Source organism: Nerophis lumbriciformis, linkage group LG09, assembly GCF_033978685.3.
Source record: "Nerophis lumbriciformis linkage group LG09, RoL_Nlum_v2.1, whole genome shotgun sequence".
In the NCBI taxonomy this organism is placed as follows: Eukaryota; Metazoa; Chordata; class Actinopteri; order Syngnathiformes; family Syngnathidae; genus Nerophis; species Nerophis lumbriciformis.
Genome location: NC_084556.2, coordinates 23,937,501 through 23,953,224, shown reverse-complemented (window position 1 = coordinate 23,953,224; position 15,724 = coordinate 23,937,501). Strand labels below are relative to the sequence as shown.

Below are 15,724 nucleotides of genomic sequence, written 5' to 3'. Positions count from 1 at the left end.
TTAGGGCCAATTTAGTGTTGCCAATCAACCTATCCCCAGGTGCATGTCTTTGGAGGTGGGAGGAAGCCGGAGTACCCGGAGGGAACCCACGCAGTCACGGGGAGAACATGCAAACTCCACACAGAAAGATCCCGAGCCCGGATTGAACCCAAGACTACTCAGGACCTTCGTATTGTGAGGCAGGCGCACTAACCCCTCTTCCACCGTGCTGCCCCTTACATTAACATGACAACACAAAAGCTGAAATCTTGATTGGACGAATACAACATATACATACTGGAAGCTGTGCAGCTGAGAGACATGTTATGAAATGAAGTCAATAGACCAGTGATTCTCAAACTGGTGCATGTACCACCAGTGGTACCGGGGCTCCATGTAGTGGTACGCTAAAGATTTGAGTCATTATTCAAGTACAGTGTTGTATTTTCCTATTTTCAAACAGTGTTACTGTTCAAACTGTGTGTAATGTTACTGTGGCCAATATTGTTAAATACAACCTCTGCCTTGTTTTTAATGTATACTTTGGCCTATCACACTACTGTATTTTAATGTTGGTCCTCATTGTGGCAGTTGGGAGAGCCAAGTATTTTCTGAGGTGGTACTTGGTGAAAAAAGTTTGAGAACCATTGCAATAGACTGTTGGGAATACATTAATACCATTTCAGAGAACAAAAAAAATTGAATTTAAAAGGGATCTTTTATTATTTTAATCTACATTAGAAACACTTCCTTGTGATCTAGATAATATGTATTGGATATGCTATGGTGTACATTTTGCTGCAGTCACTTCTATAACCCGTTTTTTGAGTCTGTCTGCAAGATCTTCCCAGATGTTCCCAGATGGCAAATGAAACCACGCCCCAACCCTCTCCAAAAGAATCATAATTTATCTTTTGGAAATGTACACTGTATATCGTCACCAATATTTTTCTCTAGACACGATTGAAAATAAACTTCATAAACATTATATAGTCAGCCGGTCACTACATTAGGTACACTTTCCCATTCCCTGACTGATTCAGACCTGAATAAAAAAAAACAGCTGTTTTAGCAGCATTTATGTCGCTGCATGTTGCACATCAGTTTTATTACAGTATGTGCATACCAAGATTAGATGAAAATACTTTATCCTACCTTTTTTTTGTGTTTCTTCAAGTGCCTTACTAATGTCCAAATATGTACATCCACCTCGCTGTGACGTCAAGACGTAGCCAGACTGCAAAACCCCGCAAACAGAGGCATCCAAAATGCGTGCAAGCTCAAGTCAAAATGCATAAATCTCATGATTAGATGTTTTGGCATTATTAAACACAACAATGTAACTACATTTATAAGTTAGAAAAGACGAAATTCCTCCTCGGTCCCCTTTAAATTGTAGATGTAGGTCAGTGCTTCTAAGAGTGTTTAGGCTCGTAGAAAATGCTTTGCTGGACCTGCCAACAAAAGTAATGCCACTCATGTATTTAAATGATGGTTAGTAAGATTGATACATAGCCTGTAATTTAAGAATGGCAATTCTTTATTCTGATGTACTTTGAACAACAATGGAAAAAAAAACCATCATCAAGCAACAGAAGTATCAGCAAGTCACACATGAAGCTGATAATTTCATACATAAAAACGTTACCCCATTAAGAAAGATCAACACTTTCATCATTGCACTTAAGTAGAGTCATCTTTTTTACCCAAAAAACCACAAAAACAGTCATGTGAAGTGCAATTTTGTAGGAATCAAAGCCCGATTGAATAAACTGATTTCTCTGAAGTCAAACAAACTAAAAAGGTTTTTGTGAAATGTGCGAGATGGCAATTAGCTGAATGGAAAATGTCAAGTCCTCACGTGGCAGCCTTACTTTGAAATTGTTGGTTTTGATTTGAAGATGAAGTACATTTGCAAAAAACAATAAATCATTATTATCATGGACAATTAACAATGTAGATACAGCATACATATATACACAATAGTCATTTTGAAACACATTTACTGTGATGTATATCTGTGCAATATAGTCAATATATGTTCTGTATAGTCTTCTATTTAAATGCATCAGAGAAGCAATCATACTGGAATAATGAAAAAACAGCTACATTTTTTTTTTAATATAGAGGCCTGGGTTCTATGGCTTTATGTGATGTTCTTTTACAACAGTACCTCAGTTTTCATACGATTCTTTTTGACTAAAGATTTTGCTAAAATATAGCCACGTATTTTGTATACCGTCTCGGTTATCGTACAAATGAATATTCAGGTAATAATCTCGTCAAGTATCATTCCACAGAATCAAGTGCCCAAACACGACTTAATCCCTCTGTTCTTTCTTTTAATACAACCAAATAGGCCACCATGGGGCCAAATAAAGTTGAAAGTGAGAGCACTTTGATAACAATAGTCTTTAATTAAGTTAAAAGTAATGTCAAATATTTGTTTGTCATTTTTGCATTGCTTTCTGCATGTAAAACTATAATTGTTCAATATAAAATGTTTTATTGTGGAATGTCTGGAACAGATTACAAATGAAAACTGAAGTACCGCCATGTTTTTTACATTATACATGTAAACATTTACAAATATGAATCATTCATTTTAATGGATGATGCTGGTTTGTATCACTCGCAATTGCAGCACTGACTATAAATACTCTATGCTATGAAAAATTACAAAATATATATATGAAGCTTTGAGAACAGTATTTTCCAACACAAAATTAATAAAGCTTTTAACCCTCTGGGGACATTCAAATGTAATTATATTCAAAGGCAAACGGTACAAAAAAGGGCATAAAAACATTTTGGATTTGGATTTTTTTTTTGCACAAAAATTTCAATAAACTTGAGTCCTACACAAAAATATCTAACATGTATTTTTTTAAATTTTCATTAGATAGTGTCACAGGTTTAACTTAGTATAAGAACTTATGTTTTGCAAATATATACTAATTGTCAACTGTGACATCATTTGATCACAAGGCAATCAAAGGGTTAATTTCTTGAGTTTTGTTTAAAGAAGAAATTGATACAGAGATTTAAACAAAAAAAGTAAAAAATAAAATAAAATAAAAAAAAGTATCCAAACTATTTTTTTTTATACTTTTATTAGGGTTATATGTAGGGGTGTTCTCATCAGGGTTCTATGCTGCCAATTCTGATACTAACCCCTACTACTAACCCTAACCCTTGAGCAGGATCAGCCAATACCAATGCCGATCACATGTATTAACTGTACATTTTTTCAATGCATTCATAGTGAGTGCTATTGACAGTTTAACAATATTAACACAATATTTAAAGTAGTTCTTTATTCTCTTTTATTAAACAACATTGTTTGATCAAAACAAAGTCAAAAGTACACAACAACTAAACAACAGCAAAAACTAACTGTGTTCGGGGAATTTTTCCCTGAGTGTGTAAACATTAAAAAAAGACAAAAATTATTTTGAGAAAATAAAAATATCGCCCTTGTCGCTCTAGTATCGACTCTATACTGCTATTACCATTGGTATCGACATCACCAATTTATGGAAAAATCTGACCTCTTTCGTGTCGTGTACAGACTGTGACAATGCTGACACATTAACAGCTGTTATATTATCCTCACTCTAGACTCTTAACTACTTGTTCATATCTGCTTATTTTCTGCTGTAAAGTGGTTCCAGCTACTCTTCTTAAACCAGGGGTCCCCAAACTACGGCCTGCGGGCCCAATACGGCCCACCAGCGTCCGAAATCCAGCCCGCGGGAAAAGTTAAGTTAAAGTACCAATGATTGTCACACACACACTAGGTGTGGTGAAATGTGTCCTCTGCATTTGACCCATCCCCTTGTTCACCCCATGGGAGTTGAGGGGAGCAGTGGGCAGCAGCGGTGCCGCGCCCGGGAATCATTTTTGGTGATTTAACCCCCAATTTTTGGGGATGGCGTGGCGAGGTTGGGAGAGTGGCCATGCCAGCAACCTGAGGGTTCCTGGTTCAATCCCCACCTTCTAACAACCGCGTCACGTCCGTTGTGTCCTTGAGCAAGACACTTCACCCTTGCTCCTGATGGGTCGTGGTTAGGGCCTTGCATGGCAGCTCCTGCCATCAGTGTGTGAATGGGTGAATGTAGAAATAGTGTCAAAGCGCTTTGAGTACCTTGAAGGTAGAAAAGCGCTATACAAGTATAACCCATTTATCATTACCATTTAATTTGAACAGTTGATGCTGAGTGCCAAGCTTAAATAATTTTTTTTTTTTTTTTTTTAAATCTGTCCTTTCTAATCCATTTGCAACCGCTTGTTATTCTTGGTGTCTCCTAGCTGCTCAGGCAAATCAAAATGTCTAAAAATGCCTTTTGCCATCGATAACGTGACATCAACACGCTCGCGCCGCAGTGTCGGACGAGCACGCGGCAAGTGCGCTCTCTTTCAGTCAATTAGTGCACGAGAAAAATATATATATATATATATATATATACACACACACACACATTTTTTTAACCCAATGCAGCCCCTGAGTCAAACAGTTTGGGGACCCCTGTCTTAAACTTTACAAAGTACTAAGTATTTTTTGTGTTGTTTAAAAAACAGCTTAGTGGTTAGCTTAGCTATTAGCATGCCTGCTCCTAGATTGCTTTCGGTGTTTAACATGTTTAGGCTGGTACTCCAGGGATAAACGATACTTGATAATGATACTTAGGATATTAAGAAATGCAGTTTATTTTTTGTGTATGGAGACACTTTATTAGCTGCTAGCCGCTTGTCAGCCTGGAAACTTAAAATAAATACAATGTAAGCCGGAGGGGATCGGTGTTTGTTATCGGCTTTAAAAGGCGATCACATACGTTTACACGAAAACCGCCTACTTATATGTCCAGTTTGGCTTTGGGGTATTGTCTAATAACTGTCAGTGTATTGTACACTTGTGAAAGAACTGGACATAGACATGTTAAAATTGAACAGAAAAAAATGTGGCCAAAATACAACAAAAACTTACTGAAAGGACAAAAAAAGTCTGGCTTTGTCCCCTGAGGGTTAAATGTCTCTTTTTGACTCCAAGAGATTCAGAAGAAGGCATAATGTAGAATAAGTAGCTGCAAATAAAGTGAGCATAAGTAGCTGCAAATAAAGTGAGCGTAAGCAGCCTTTGCATGTTGCTGAAGGCTATAGCGTGACAATGTGAGAACTGCTCCACATGCTCCACATTGAGCGTTACACAACTCAGTCATATACCTCAAACTACACTTCTCAGGATAAAACAACAATTACACATATGCAAATTGCACCCTGAGATTTGATTAAAGTAAAGTATCCTTCAGTGGCCTTTATAAACCTTCCGTCGCCGTATTACATATTGATCTACGTCAACATTGGACTGGTGGTGCAGGTGCGCTGGTACTAGCAATACTGTGTGTGAGCTGGTGTTACAAATTAAGAAACATCATTCTCAGTGCTTAGCCTGACTTACTGCACAATTTGAACAAATTAGAAGATGCGGGCTCACCGGACAACACACATCAGCACGCAGCCACGCACTGTATACATGACATTTACAGTACAATGGTGGCCTCGGCTGGTATAAGGACAACCTCATCCATCAGGCTTTTGAATATTGTACAGCGAACTGTAATTTATGTGTTTTATAGAATACATTTTAATAATGTAGGGGGCTGCATGGGTGCAACACAGAAGCGCAGCATCATGGAGCTAAAACTCAACATAGTGAGTGGAATACTGTTGATTGACAGATGAGTAAATAGTGGGACGAGAATGTAAGAATTGATAAGGTGCTTCCTGTGTGCATGTTCCTTATCTGCATGTCAGCCCTTTTTGCCCTTCCCTTCATCTGCCTATTCTACTCTAAACTGCTATCTTCTGCTCAAAGGTCAGCAATTAATTTAAAAAAAAGAAAAAAAGAGACTTTTTCCAATGATTGAATTATGCGTTCACTCACTTGTTATTTCCTGTTAGCTTCAGCTGGGCCACTTGGGCTTGCGTCACTTTACTTTGAATGTCAACATGTCTGTCAAAGAAGCTAACTATTGTCGGCTCGTTGAGCAGCGACGCCAGGACTTGCTCGAATGAAAAGGACCACTCCGTCTCTGCGAGCCGGGGAGCCGCCTCCTGGGGGCTGGAGGTGTCCGAGCTTTCGGCGGTTGGAGGAGCGTCACCCGCGGGCTTTGAGGGCGAGGCCAGGCTTTTGGGCTCCTGCAGCCTGCGGCCCACCTCCTCCATCCTCAGGAGGAGGCTGGTGACGTGGGCCACAGCGCGGTATAAGGACTCCTCCTCTGGGTCGCCGTGAAAGATGTTATACAAGGTCTTGGAGAACTGAATGAATTGAGCCTAAGATTTTACAAAAAATATATATTAGTAGATAACAAAACATACACTAGAGCAGTGGTCCCCAACCTTTTTGTAGCTGCGGACCGGTCAACGCTCGAGGGGGGCTTTTTTTTTTTTTTTTTTTTCATAAAGAAATACAATAATGTGTGCTTACGGACTGTATCCCTGCAGACTGTATTGATCTATATTGATATATAATGTATATATTGTGTTTTTTATGTTGATTTAATAAAAATAAAAATAAAATATTTATTTATTTTTAATTTCTTGTGCTGCCCGGTATCGGGCCGCACAGCCCGGTGGTTGGGGACCACTGCACTAGAGCATCAAATGTACAACTTTGTATATCATAAGAAGTGATTCTTTTGAAGAAGAACCTCTGATAAAACCACTCTTCACATTATATCTATACAACTGTTGGTAACTGATTGGTCCACTAACATTTGTCACGTTTACATAAAGCAGTCAATCTCCCAATCCCTCTGTGGTGCGCACATATTGCAGGGCAATCTTAATCGACGGATTTGGCGCGCACATATTCAGGTGGCGGGCAATCTTTTCCGGCATGCAGTGCCCGCACGTATTGTCGGACAATCTTTATTTGAACGCACATTTGCTGGTGGCGGGCATTATTTTTTGACTGATGATGACCGATGATGAGCAGTCAGGTTCCAGATGTCCGTGGTCCTTCACTAAATCTAAGTAATTTTAGTTACAATATATATTTTTTACACAAGAGTGTTTAAAGTGTTTGCCTACCAAAACAAGAACGTTATCTCAGTCCAACCATCTTTTGTTATTCCACCATGATTTTATAGTTCTTCTCAGTCCAGGTAATGTATTTGTTGTTCAAATACTGTTAAAGGCACATTGTGTAATATGCTTTAATTATTCTGTTGCCAGCAATGTAAAGAGTGAATTGTAATGAGAACCCATCCATCCATCCATTTTCTATCGCTTATTCCCTTTGGGGTCGCGGGGGGCGCTGGAGCCTATCTCAGCTACAATCGGGCGGAAGGCGGGGTACACCCTCGACAAGTCGCCACCTCATCGTTTAAATTTAAATAAAGGTTTATGATTGTTACAATTTTACTTTATTATAGAGGAGATTTGACATACTATTTATCTGTTTAAAATGGATCCCCATTAGTTGCTACACAGTAGCCACTAGAGATGCGCGGATAGGCAATTATTTCATCCGCAACCGCATCAGAAAGTCGTCAACCATCCGCAATCCACCCGATCTAACATTTGATCAGAACCGCATCCGCCCGCACCCGCCCGTTGTTATATATCTAATATAGACGATGCAAGGCATTAGTGAGGTTATAAAGCTTTTGCCTTTTAAAGAAAGGAGACTGATCCAATGCAGCACAAACATTCGCGTGCCACGCTGTCACGACCCAGACGCACACCAGTGCGCAATCATATGGGAGCCGCGCTGAGCGCACCTCCAAGCGCGTACGTCTCGCTGCCGGCGACGGCCGGGTATATGGGCCCGACGCTCCAGCGCCATCCATTTTCAGGGCTAGTTGATTCGGCAGGTGGGTTGTTACACACTCCTTAGCGGGTTCCAACTTCCATGGCCACCGTCCTAGCTGCTGTCTATATCAACCAGGGTGAGCCCCACCCCTTTCGTGAGCGCACTGCGCGCGGAGTGACCCCTGTTACGCGCCCCCGGCAACAGGTGTGGCGGGCAGGTAAGCTGCGCGGGCGGAGCGCGCGGAGTGACCCCTGTTACGAGCCCCCGGCCACGGGGGTGGCGGGCAGGTAAGCTGCTTACCTGCTGCGCGTGACGCCGGCCGCGGCGAAGGCGGACGAGGCGGGGTGTCGGTGCGGTGGGCGCGGTGGTGACCCTGGACGTGCGTCGGGCCCTTCTCGCGGATCGCCTCAGCTACGGCTCCCGGTGGAGCCCTCTCGGGGGAAGGGGCCTCGGTCCCGGACCCCGGCGAGGCGTCCCTTCTCCGCTCCGTAAAAGTGTCCATCTCTTTTTCTTTTTTTTCTTCTGTTGTGGCATATGCTGCAGGTGCCTGCTCGTTTTTCGTATGTGGGTAGCAACATTTAACTATGTATATATATTTCCGAATTGGTTTAACTGCCACCCGCCTGAATCTATTTAAAATCTAATTTTTTTTTATTTCAACCACCCGACCCGACCCGCGGATAAAATCTAATTTTTTTTAATTTCATCCGCCCGATCCGCGGATAATCCGCGGACTCCGCGGTTGTGCCCGCAAACCGCGCATCTCTAGTAGCCACTAATCTGCCTAGGATCAAGACTATAACAACATCTAAATAAAATCTCAACAATACATAGAAGACACTCAATAACAAAGGATATGCCTATAAAATGCTATACATGCAGTACTACAATCCATCATATATAAAATAAAGAATACAAGGGAATAAAAAACAGTCTTTAGTGTAGTAGCTTTTTAAGCTTGTTTTTAAAACCCTTACATTATTTGTCTCCTTTAATACACGAGGCAGCCCATTCCACCGGGAAGCAGCTCTGTACAACAAAGTTTTTTGCATAGCACATGTTCTTGCTCCTTGACCACAATATCTGCATTAGTCTGTTGTCTAGTGGAGTGTCTGTTACAAACATATGATATTTAAGAGTGTAATATGTCTAGCCTTGTTGTAGTATGAAGTAAAGTTAAAGTACCAATGATTGTCACGCACACACTGGGTGTGGTGAAATTTGTCCTCTGCATTTGACCCATCCCCTTGTTCACCCCCTGGGAGGTGAGGGGAGCAGTGGGCAGCAGCGGTGGCCACGCCCGGGAATCATTTTTGGTGATTTAACCCCCAATTCCAACCCTTGATGCTGAGTGCCAAGCAGGGAGGTAATGGGTCCCATTTTTATAGTCTTTGGTATGACTCGGCCGGGGTTAGAACTCACAACCTACCGATCTCAGGGCGGACACTCTAACCACTAGGCCACTGAGTAGGTAAGAAAATAGCAGTAGTTTTTTTAGTACGGTAAGCGCTTATCAACATATAACCGTGATAAGATTGTGGTGCACACTGTCAATTGTAGTCCAAAGTGGGCACTTCAATGCCAATCGTGCAGTCTTATTGTGCATAAACTGGAGCTTTTGAATATCTTTCTTTGGAGCGCATGACCAAATCCCGACGGAGCAATGATCGAGATGAGACAGAATGACTGTAAAACTTGTTTGATTGAAAAATCAGTCATAAAATAGGCACCTTTTCTAATAACAGAAACAGTTCTGGACACAATCTTGTTTATATGACCAATTCAATTGATCATTTATTGTTTACCCTACAGCTCAGTTTCATGCAACTGCTCCATAAAAATACTTTTTAAAATCAGTGACATAGGCTGTACATTTTCTTTAAATATGTTTACGGACCATAATCATGTATTTTGTTTTACTATTATTTAGAACACACCCATTACGGTCAACAAAACTGGATCCACAGTCCAGTTCTCTTTGCAGTACGTTGTAGTACAGGGGTGTCAAACTCATTTTAGTTCAGGGGCCGCATGGAGGAAAATCAACTAGTGGTGCCTCAGAAGAGACTTAAGACTAGGGAAGACAGGGCCTTCTTTGCTGTAGACCATAAATTATGGAATGTTCTGCCCCCCTCATGTCAGAATGTTGAATGTTTTAAGTCTTGTCATAATACACACTTTTTATTTCTGGCTTTTAAATCGGCTTGAGTCGTATGGTCCTCTGTGTCCTTTATTATTTTATTCTATTTTACAAATTAGTTTGTTTTACTTATTTTGGTGTTTATTGATTTTACTATTTTATCTACTGGTCTTTTGAATGCTTTTATTGAAATACTTTTAATTGTTTTTATGTGCACCACTGTGAAAACAGTTTTTTCTTAATAGTGCTATATAAATAAAGTGGATTTAGATGCTTGTCAAAATATATAGACTGTCAAAAATAAATTATTGCCTATCCAGCAATATAATTCTATAATTTGTTAGCTAATGGATGACTTAACGGGGTTATCTAAACAAATTAAATTGATGCGTTTTGGTGTCTGCTGGCATTTTTGGTGTTCTTTTTTTATATAGGCGATATTAACACATCTCCTATATGAAAAATGAAAATAATTATTGATGTTTGCATTTTCTTGCGCCATTCCAGCGCACACTAGCAGTTATTACCAGCATCTTCCATGAAAAAGTGTTCTGTTGTACATGCATTGCAGGACTGTTTCTAAAATGCCCCAAATAATGTCACAGGTAGGAGGATCATAACATGAATGTGCAGTAAATGAGTGTATCCATAGTGAAAGTCATGCAATATGTAATCTCGTTACTATTTATGATAATGACAATAATTGATTGAATCTCACATTTTGACATACAAAAGGTAAATGACACAATTATTGCTCCTTCAGGGAAGAGTTAACAAACTAATAAACGCTAACAATTACACGCAACTTAAACAGCTACTTACAAAAGTGCCGCAAGGCATGTTGGGAAGCCGGGAACCCGAGTTGATTCTGGATTATCCAGCATACATTGTACTTTGTACATAAAGTTACAGTTGCATATTTGTTAGTGCATAGTTGTTTGTTTTAATACGTAAAGTTGTAGTTTGTTGGTGCTATGTGTTGACTTAGCATTTACATATAGTGATTGTTTTTTTTGTGAGATTTGATTAATGACCGCCTGTCTGTTTAAAAATGTTGTCGAGCAGTTCAAAAGCGGCCAAAATATGCACGATCTCCTTGCGTTTTATGCCATTGTCAAGCCCTTCTTCTCTACTTCTGTAATTACATACATACATACGATGTACAGCAGTCAATAAGCACAATGATTGAATTACCTGATTGATTCTAGGAAGGTCCTTGATGGTTTCCTCTTTCCTAAGTATTTCATTCTGCCATTGTTTCAGGTATGCCTGGAGATCCACTTTTCCTCTACCTGTCAATCAATCACACACGAGACATAACACAAGTGTGCATTTGCACAAACCATTTGACTGCATATGGTTGTAAATTACCTCTCTCAGGACTTTTCTTAATCACACCATCTTCTGGAAGAGCAAATTCTGCAAGTGAGCAGACTATATTCAGAAAACTCCTCTTAAGAATATCAATGCATTGAAGGGCAGAGGAAATGAAAAGGAAAGGGAAAAGTTAGACTTTTAAAGAAGGAATAAGCAGTAAAGAGGCTGACCAGGAAGTCTAGTCAAGTGAGGTGAGTCTTCAATCGCTGGAAAAAAGTTTGGGAGTCTTGGTTCTTGTGCGTGCAAAGGACTACCTGTGAAGGCTAGAAGAGACTGTAAGATCACTGAGAGGAAAGATGAAGGAAAATAAAAACATAAGAACGCCACGCAGTGGATGTGTAGGAAATTATCAACCAGAAAACATTGTTCATATACTCTATGCCAGGTGTGGGCAAATTCATTTTTACTGGGGGCCGCATGAGCAACCCGAGCACTGCTGGAGGGCCACATCGACAATATTTCAATAAAATTTTGCTCAATATTATTTTTGATATATACCGTAAGATTAATAATAATAATAATAATAATAATAATAATAATACTTTCATTTAACCTAACTTAACTTTATACCAAAAGCACTGCTTTGGAAATCATTTGTACCCCTTTCAGAGATGACATTTAGTTCCCCTTAAACATCCTCATGTTGCACAATGAAATGTAAGCATAGGATGAAGTGTGCATTCCTGTAACTTTCTCTCGTATCAGCATTCCATGATTAATATAAATAAATTAACATTAATAATAAATGACAGTAAAATAAGCACACGTATGACTGAGGAGTCATAGTGTAACTTTGTGTGGTATTTGAGTTGTCCGACTTTTTGTGTGGCCATAAACGCACCAGTGGTTTAGTGGTATGCGTGTTGGTGACAGATGACAAGTTGGTTTTAGCCTGGTTTGTACGGCAGAAAATGACTAGTTTTTCGAGTTAGACGTGTTTTACTCATGTTTTTGGTGTGTTTATGGCTGAATATAAACAGTTTTACTCAATAAAGTAATCGATATAATTCCTGGCCTCGAAGCATCTCGATAGACGTTACAATAATTGAACGGTGTTCAATTGAACGGTGTTGACGAACACTGTTAGGGCCGCTTGTTGTCACTGTCACTCAGAGTTGCATTGCAAAATTACACAGAATAAATGTGTTTATTTTGTTTAGAATTCAGATGAGATTTGATTTGGTGCACGGCATATATTTGCTGTGCGCAGAGGATGCTTGAGCAGTGCGCAATTGCGCAGGCGCGCACCTTAGAGGGAACGTTGCTTGGCAGTTCATGTCTTGTTGAAAACACGCCATTCGTCATCAACTTTTCTCTTTTTAGCGTCTCGGGAGTAACCGTGCATCACTTGTCGCTGTGCACCTTCACTCACAGGTTACACACGGACATACGTCCATAAATAACACTTTTCAAAATAAAAGCAGCACAGTTGTATTGCGCGCACGACATGGATGTTTTTTTTCAACTTTATTTTGTAATTTGTGATTGCAGCTGTTCACATTCACTCACAATCACGCACGCGCATACGTCCACACGGAAGTAATACAAAATATAACGCTTTTCAAAACAAAAGCAGCACCGTTGTATTGCACACTCGACATAGATACTTTTGAAATGTATTTTGTAATTTATGATTGGCCTCACCATACTTGCCAACCCTCCCGGATTTTCCGGGAGACTCCCGAAATTCCTCCCGGGACAAATTTTCTCCCGAAAATCCAGCGGAGCTGGAGGCCACGCCCCCTCCAGCTCCATGCGGGCCTGAGTGAGGACAGCTTGTATTCACGTCCGCTTTCCCACAATATAAACAGCGTGCCTGCCCAATCACGTTATAACTGTAGAATGATCAAGGGCAAGTTCTTGGTTTCTTATGTGGTTTTATTGTTAGGCAGTTTCCTTAACGTCCTCCCAGCGCGATAACAACACACAACAACAGCAGTCACGTTTTCGTTTACCGTAAAGCAGTTCGTCTGCCGTAAACAGCAATGTTGTGACACTCTTAAACAGGACAATACTGCCATCTACTGTACATGCATATGTGACAATAACATCAGGGCTTTTAGAGAGTGCAGTGCACAACTGCGCACACAACAAGGAGACGAAGCAGAAGAACGAGAAAGATACAGCCATATCGACGCCGACGACGAGTACGATGAAGCCGCAGCTGCGATTGGACCTGGATAGCCTCCGGGAAGAAGTAGTGGACTACCAAGTGCTTGGCAGTGAAGATCTTCCTCGGGAAGAAAAGATTGACCGGTTTTGGGCCATGCTAGGGAGAGATGGAAGATTCCAGACTCCAGTGCATTTGATGAAAGCACTTTTGTGCGTGCCACACAGCAATGCATGTTCAGCATGGTTAGAAAAATAGTGCCAGAGAATAGAACAAGGATGGACAATTCAACCCTTAACTCAACATTTACAGCACCTGAGGATCTTGTGAGATGATGCTGGCTGCTGCGAGTTTAGTATGAAAAAAAAAAAACAGCAGGAACGCAAGAAGCACTTTTTATTTCTACAGACTCTCTCCATACCGGCTGTCAAAAAATGTAAAGACCAACTGCAGAGTTCCCGTTTTCACAATAAAAGTGCTGCTCCATCCTGCCTGCTGTTCAGCATGGTTAGAAAAATAGTGCCAGAGAATAGAACAAGGATGGACAATTCAACCCTTAACTCAACAATGAGTAGATGAGTGTTATGTGTGTGTATGTGTGTAAATAAATGAACACTGAAATTCAAGTATGTATTTATTTTATTTATTTATATATATATATATATATATATATATATATATATATATATATATATATATATATATATATATATATATAATAAAATAAATATATATATACAGTGTTGGGACTAACGCGTTACTTTGTAACGCGTTACTGTAACGCTGTTAGTTTCGGCGGTAACTAGTAATCTAACGCGTTATTTTTTTATATTCAGTAACTCAGTTACCGTTACTACATGATGCGTTACTGCGTTATTTTACGTTACTTTTTATGTAGTATAAAGTGTGTTTTATCGGAGCGCTGCGTTCTGATTCTTCTTGTGTCACAAGCCGGAGAAGAGAGAGAGACATGCGCTCTGTGTGGGTGTGTCTGAGTGTGAGTGTGGGGAGCGAGGGGGAGGGGGGGGGGGGGGGGGGGCGTGTCTGATCATGGCGGAGCCAGAAGTCGAGTTTGCTAACATGGAGATATTTTCACTACTTTTCTTTTGTCGAGCACAAAGAAAATAACATTTTAGTTAAATGTAAATTGTGCTTTGGATCAAAGATGCCATCTACTGCCCAAAACAGCAATTCAAATCTGCTGAAACAAGCTACATAGCAACATGCTTCGACGAAGCTAGTAAAGAGAGACAGAGACTCTGATGCCACTTCACCTCCACCACCACCACCATTCACCGCTGAAGGTACACACTCTGTCAATCAATGTTCCCTCTAATTGTTCATGTGTGAGCAAACGCAAAAACTCCCTGAGCATTGAGTGGAGTCCATGTGAGCAACTTTAGACGTGCACACTGTGGCTACACCAGCAGCACACCTGTCCCAAACCTCACTAAATAACAACTTACATCTCCATCCATCCATCCATTTCCTACCGCTTGTCCCTTTCGGGGTCGCTGGAGCCTATCTCCGCTGCATTCGGGCGGAAGGCAGTATACACCCTGGACAAGTCCCCACCTCATCACAGGGCCAACACAGATAGACAGACAACATTCTCTTATTATTATAATCAAATGACAGCAGTCATTTCCATTTCTAATATAAGTGTTTAGGCCCACTTATAATGACAATAACAAAAAATATTGTTTTTCATGAACTGTGTACTTGTATTGTTTGTCTGGGTGGAGGTCCTGCTTTGGAAATAATTTGTACCCCTTTCAGACATTGCATTTAGTTCCCATTAAAACATTCACCTGTTGCACAATGAGATGTAAGCAGGGGATCATGTGTACATTCCTGCAACTTCCTGTTTGTAAAAAATATATTTTTATTAGTATTTATTTAATATACTAACAGCATTTAATGATTAATATTTATAAATTAAGATTCCTAATAAATGACACTAGAATAAGCACACATTTGATTGGTAAATCATAGTGTAACGACCTGGAATGACACTTTATGTGTGGTGTTGGAGTTGTCCGACTTTTTGTGTGGCTGTAAACGCATCACTGGCTAAGTGCCATATGTGCAAGTGTTGGCGCACGTGAGAGAGCGAGCGGCTGCTGTTGTTATAACAAAGTTGCTTTTGGTCTGGTTTGTACTGCAGAAAATGACCAGTTTTGCTAGATATAATTTTTTTTACTAATGTTTTGGTGATGTGTTTATGGCCGACAGTAAAGAGTTTTGCTCAGTAAAGTGATGGATGGAATTCATGTCCTCAAAGCGTCTCGACAGACGTTAC

At 40.2% G+C, this 15,724-nt stretch overlaps 1 protein-coding gene across 3 annotated transcripts in view; it reads right to left on the bottom strand.

The window, feature by feature from the left end:
- Positions 1-1,498: 1,498 nt before the first annotated feature.
- The window catches only part of tbc1d8b (TBC1 domain family member 8B), a 53,009-nt gene continuing 38,783 nt past the window's right edge, over positions 1,499-15,724 (bottom strand). Inside the window, exons 18-21 of one of the 3 annotated variants that reach the window (XM_061962136.1) lie at positions 11,483-11,575; positions 11,307-11,354; positions 11,130-11,227; positions 1,499-6,312 (exon numbers count right to left, since the gene is read on the bottom strand). In XM_061962136.1, the coding sequence (XP_061818120.1) occupies positions 5,920-6,312; positions 11,130-11,227; positions 11,307-11,354; positions 11,483-11,575 (632 nt within the window). In that variant the 3' untranslated portion in view covers positions 1,499-5,919. Of the gene's footprint in view, positions 6,313-11,129; positions 11,228-11,306; positions 11,355-11,482; positions 11,576-13,007; positions 13,582-15,724 lie in introns of those variants that run through there. The other 2 variants (XM_061962137.1, XM_061962138.1) reach the window with 2 other exon arrangements.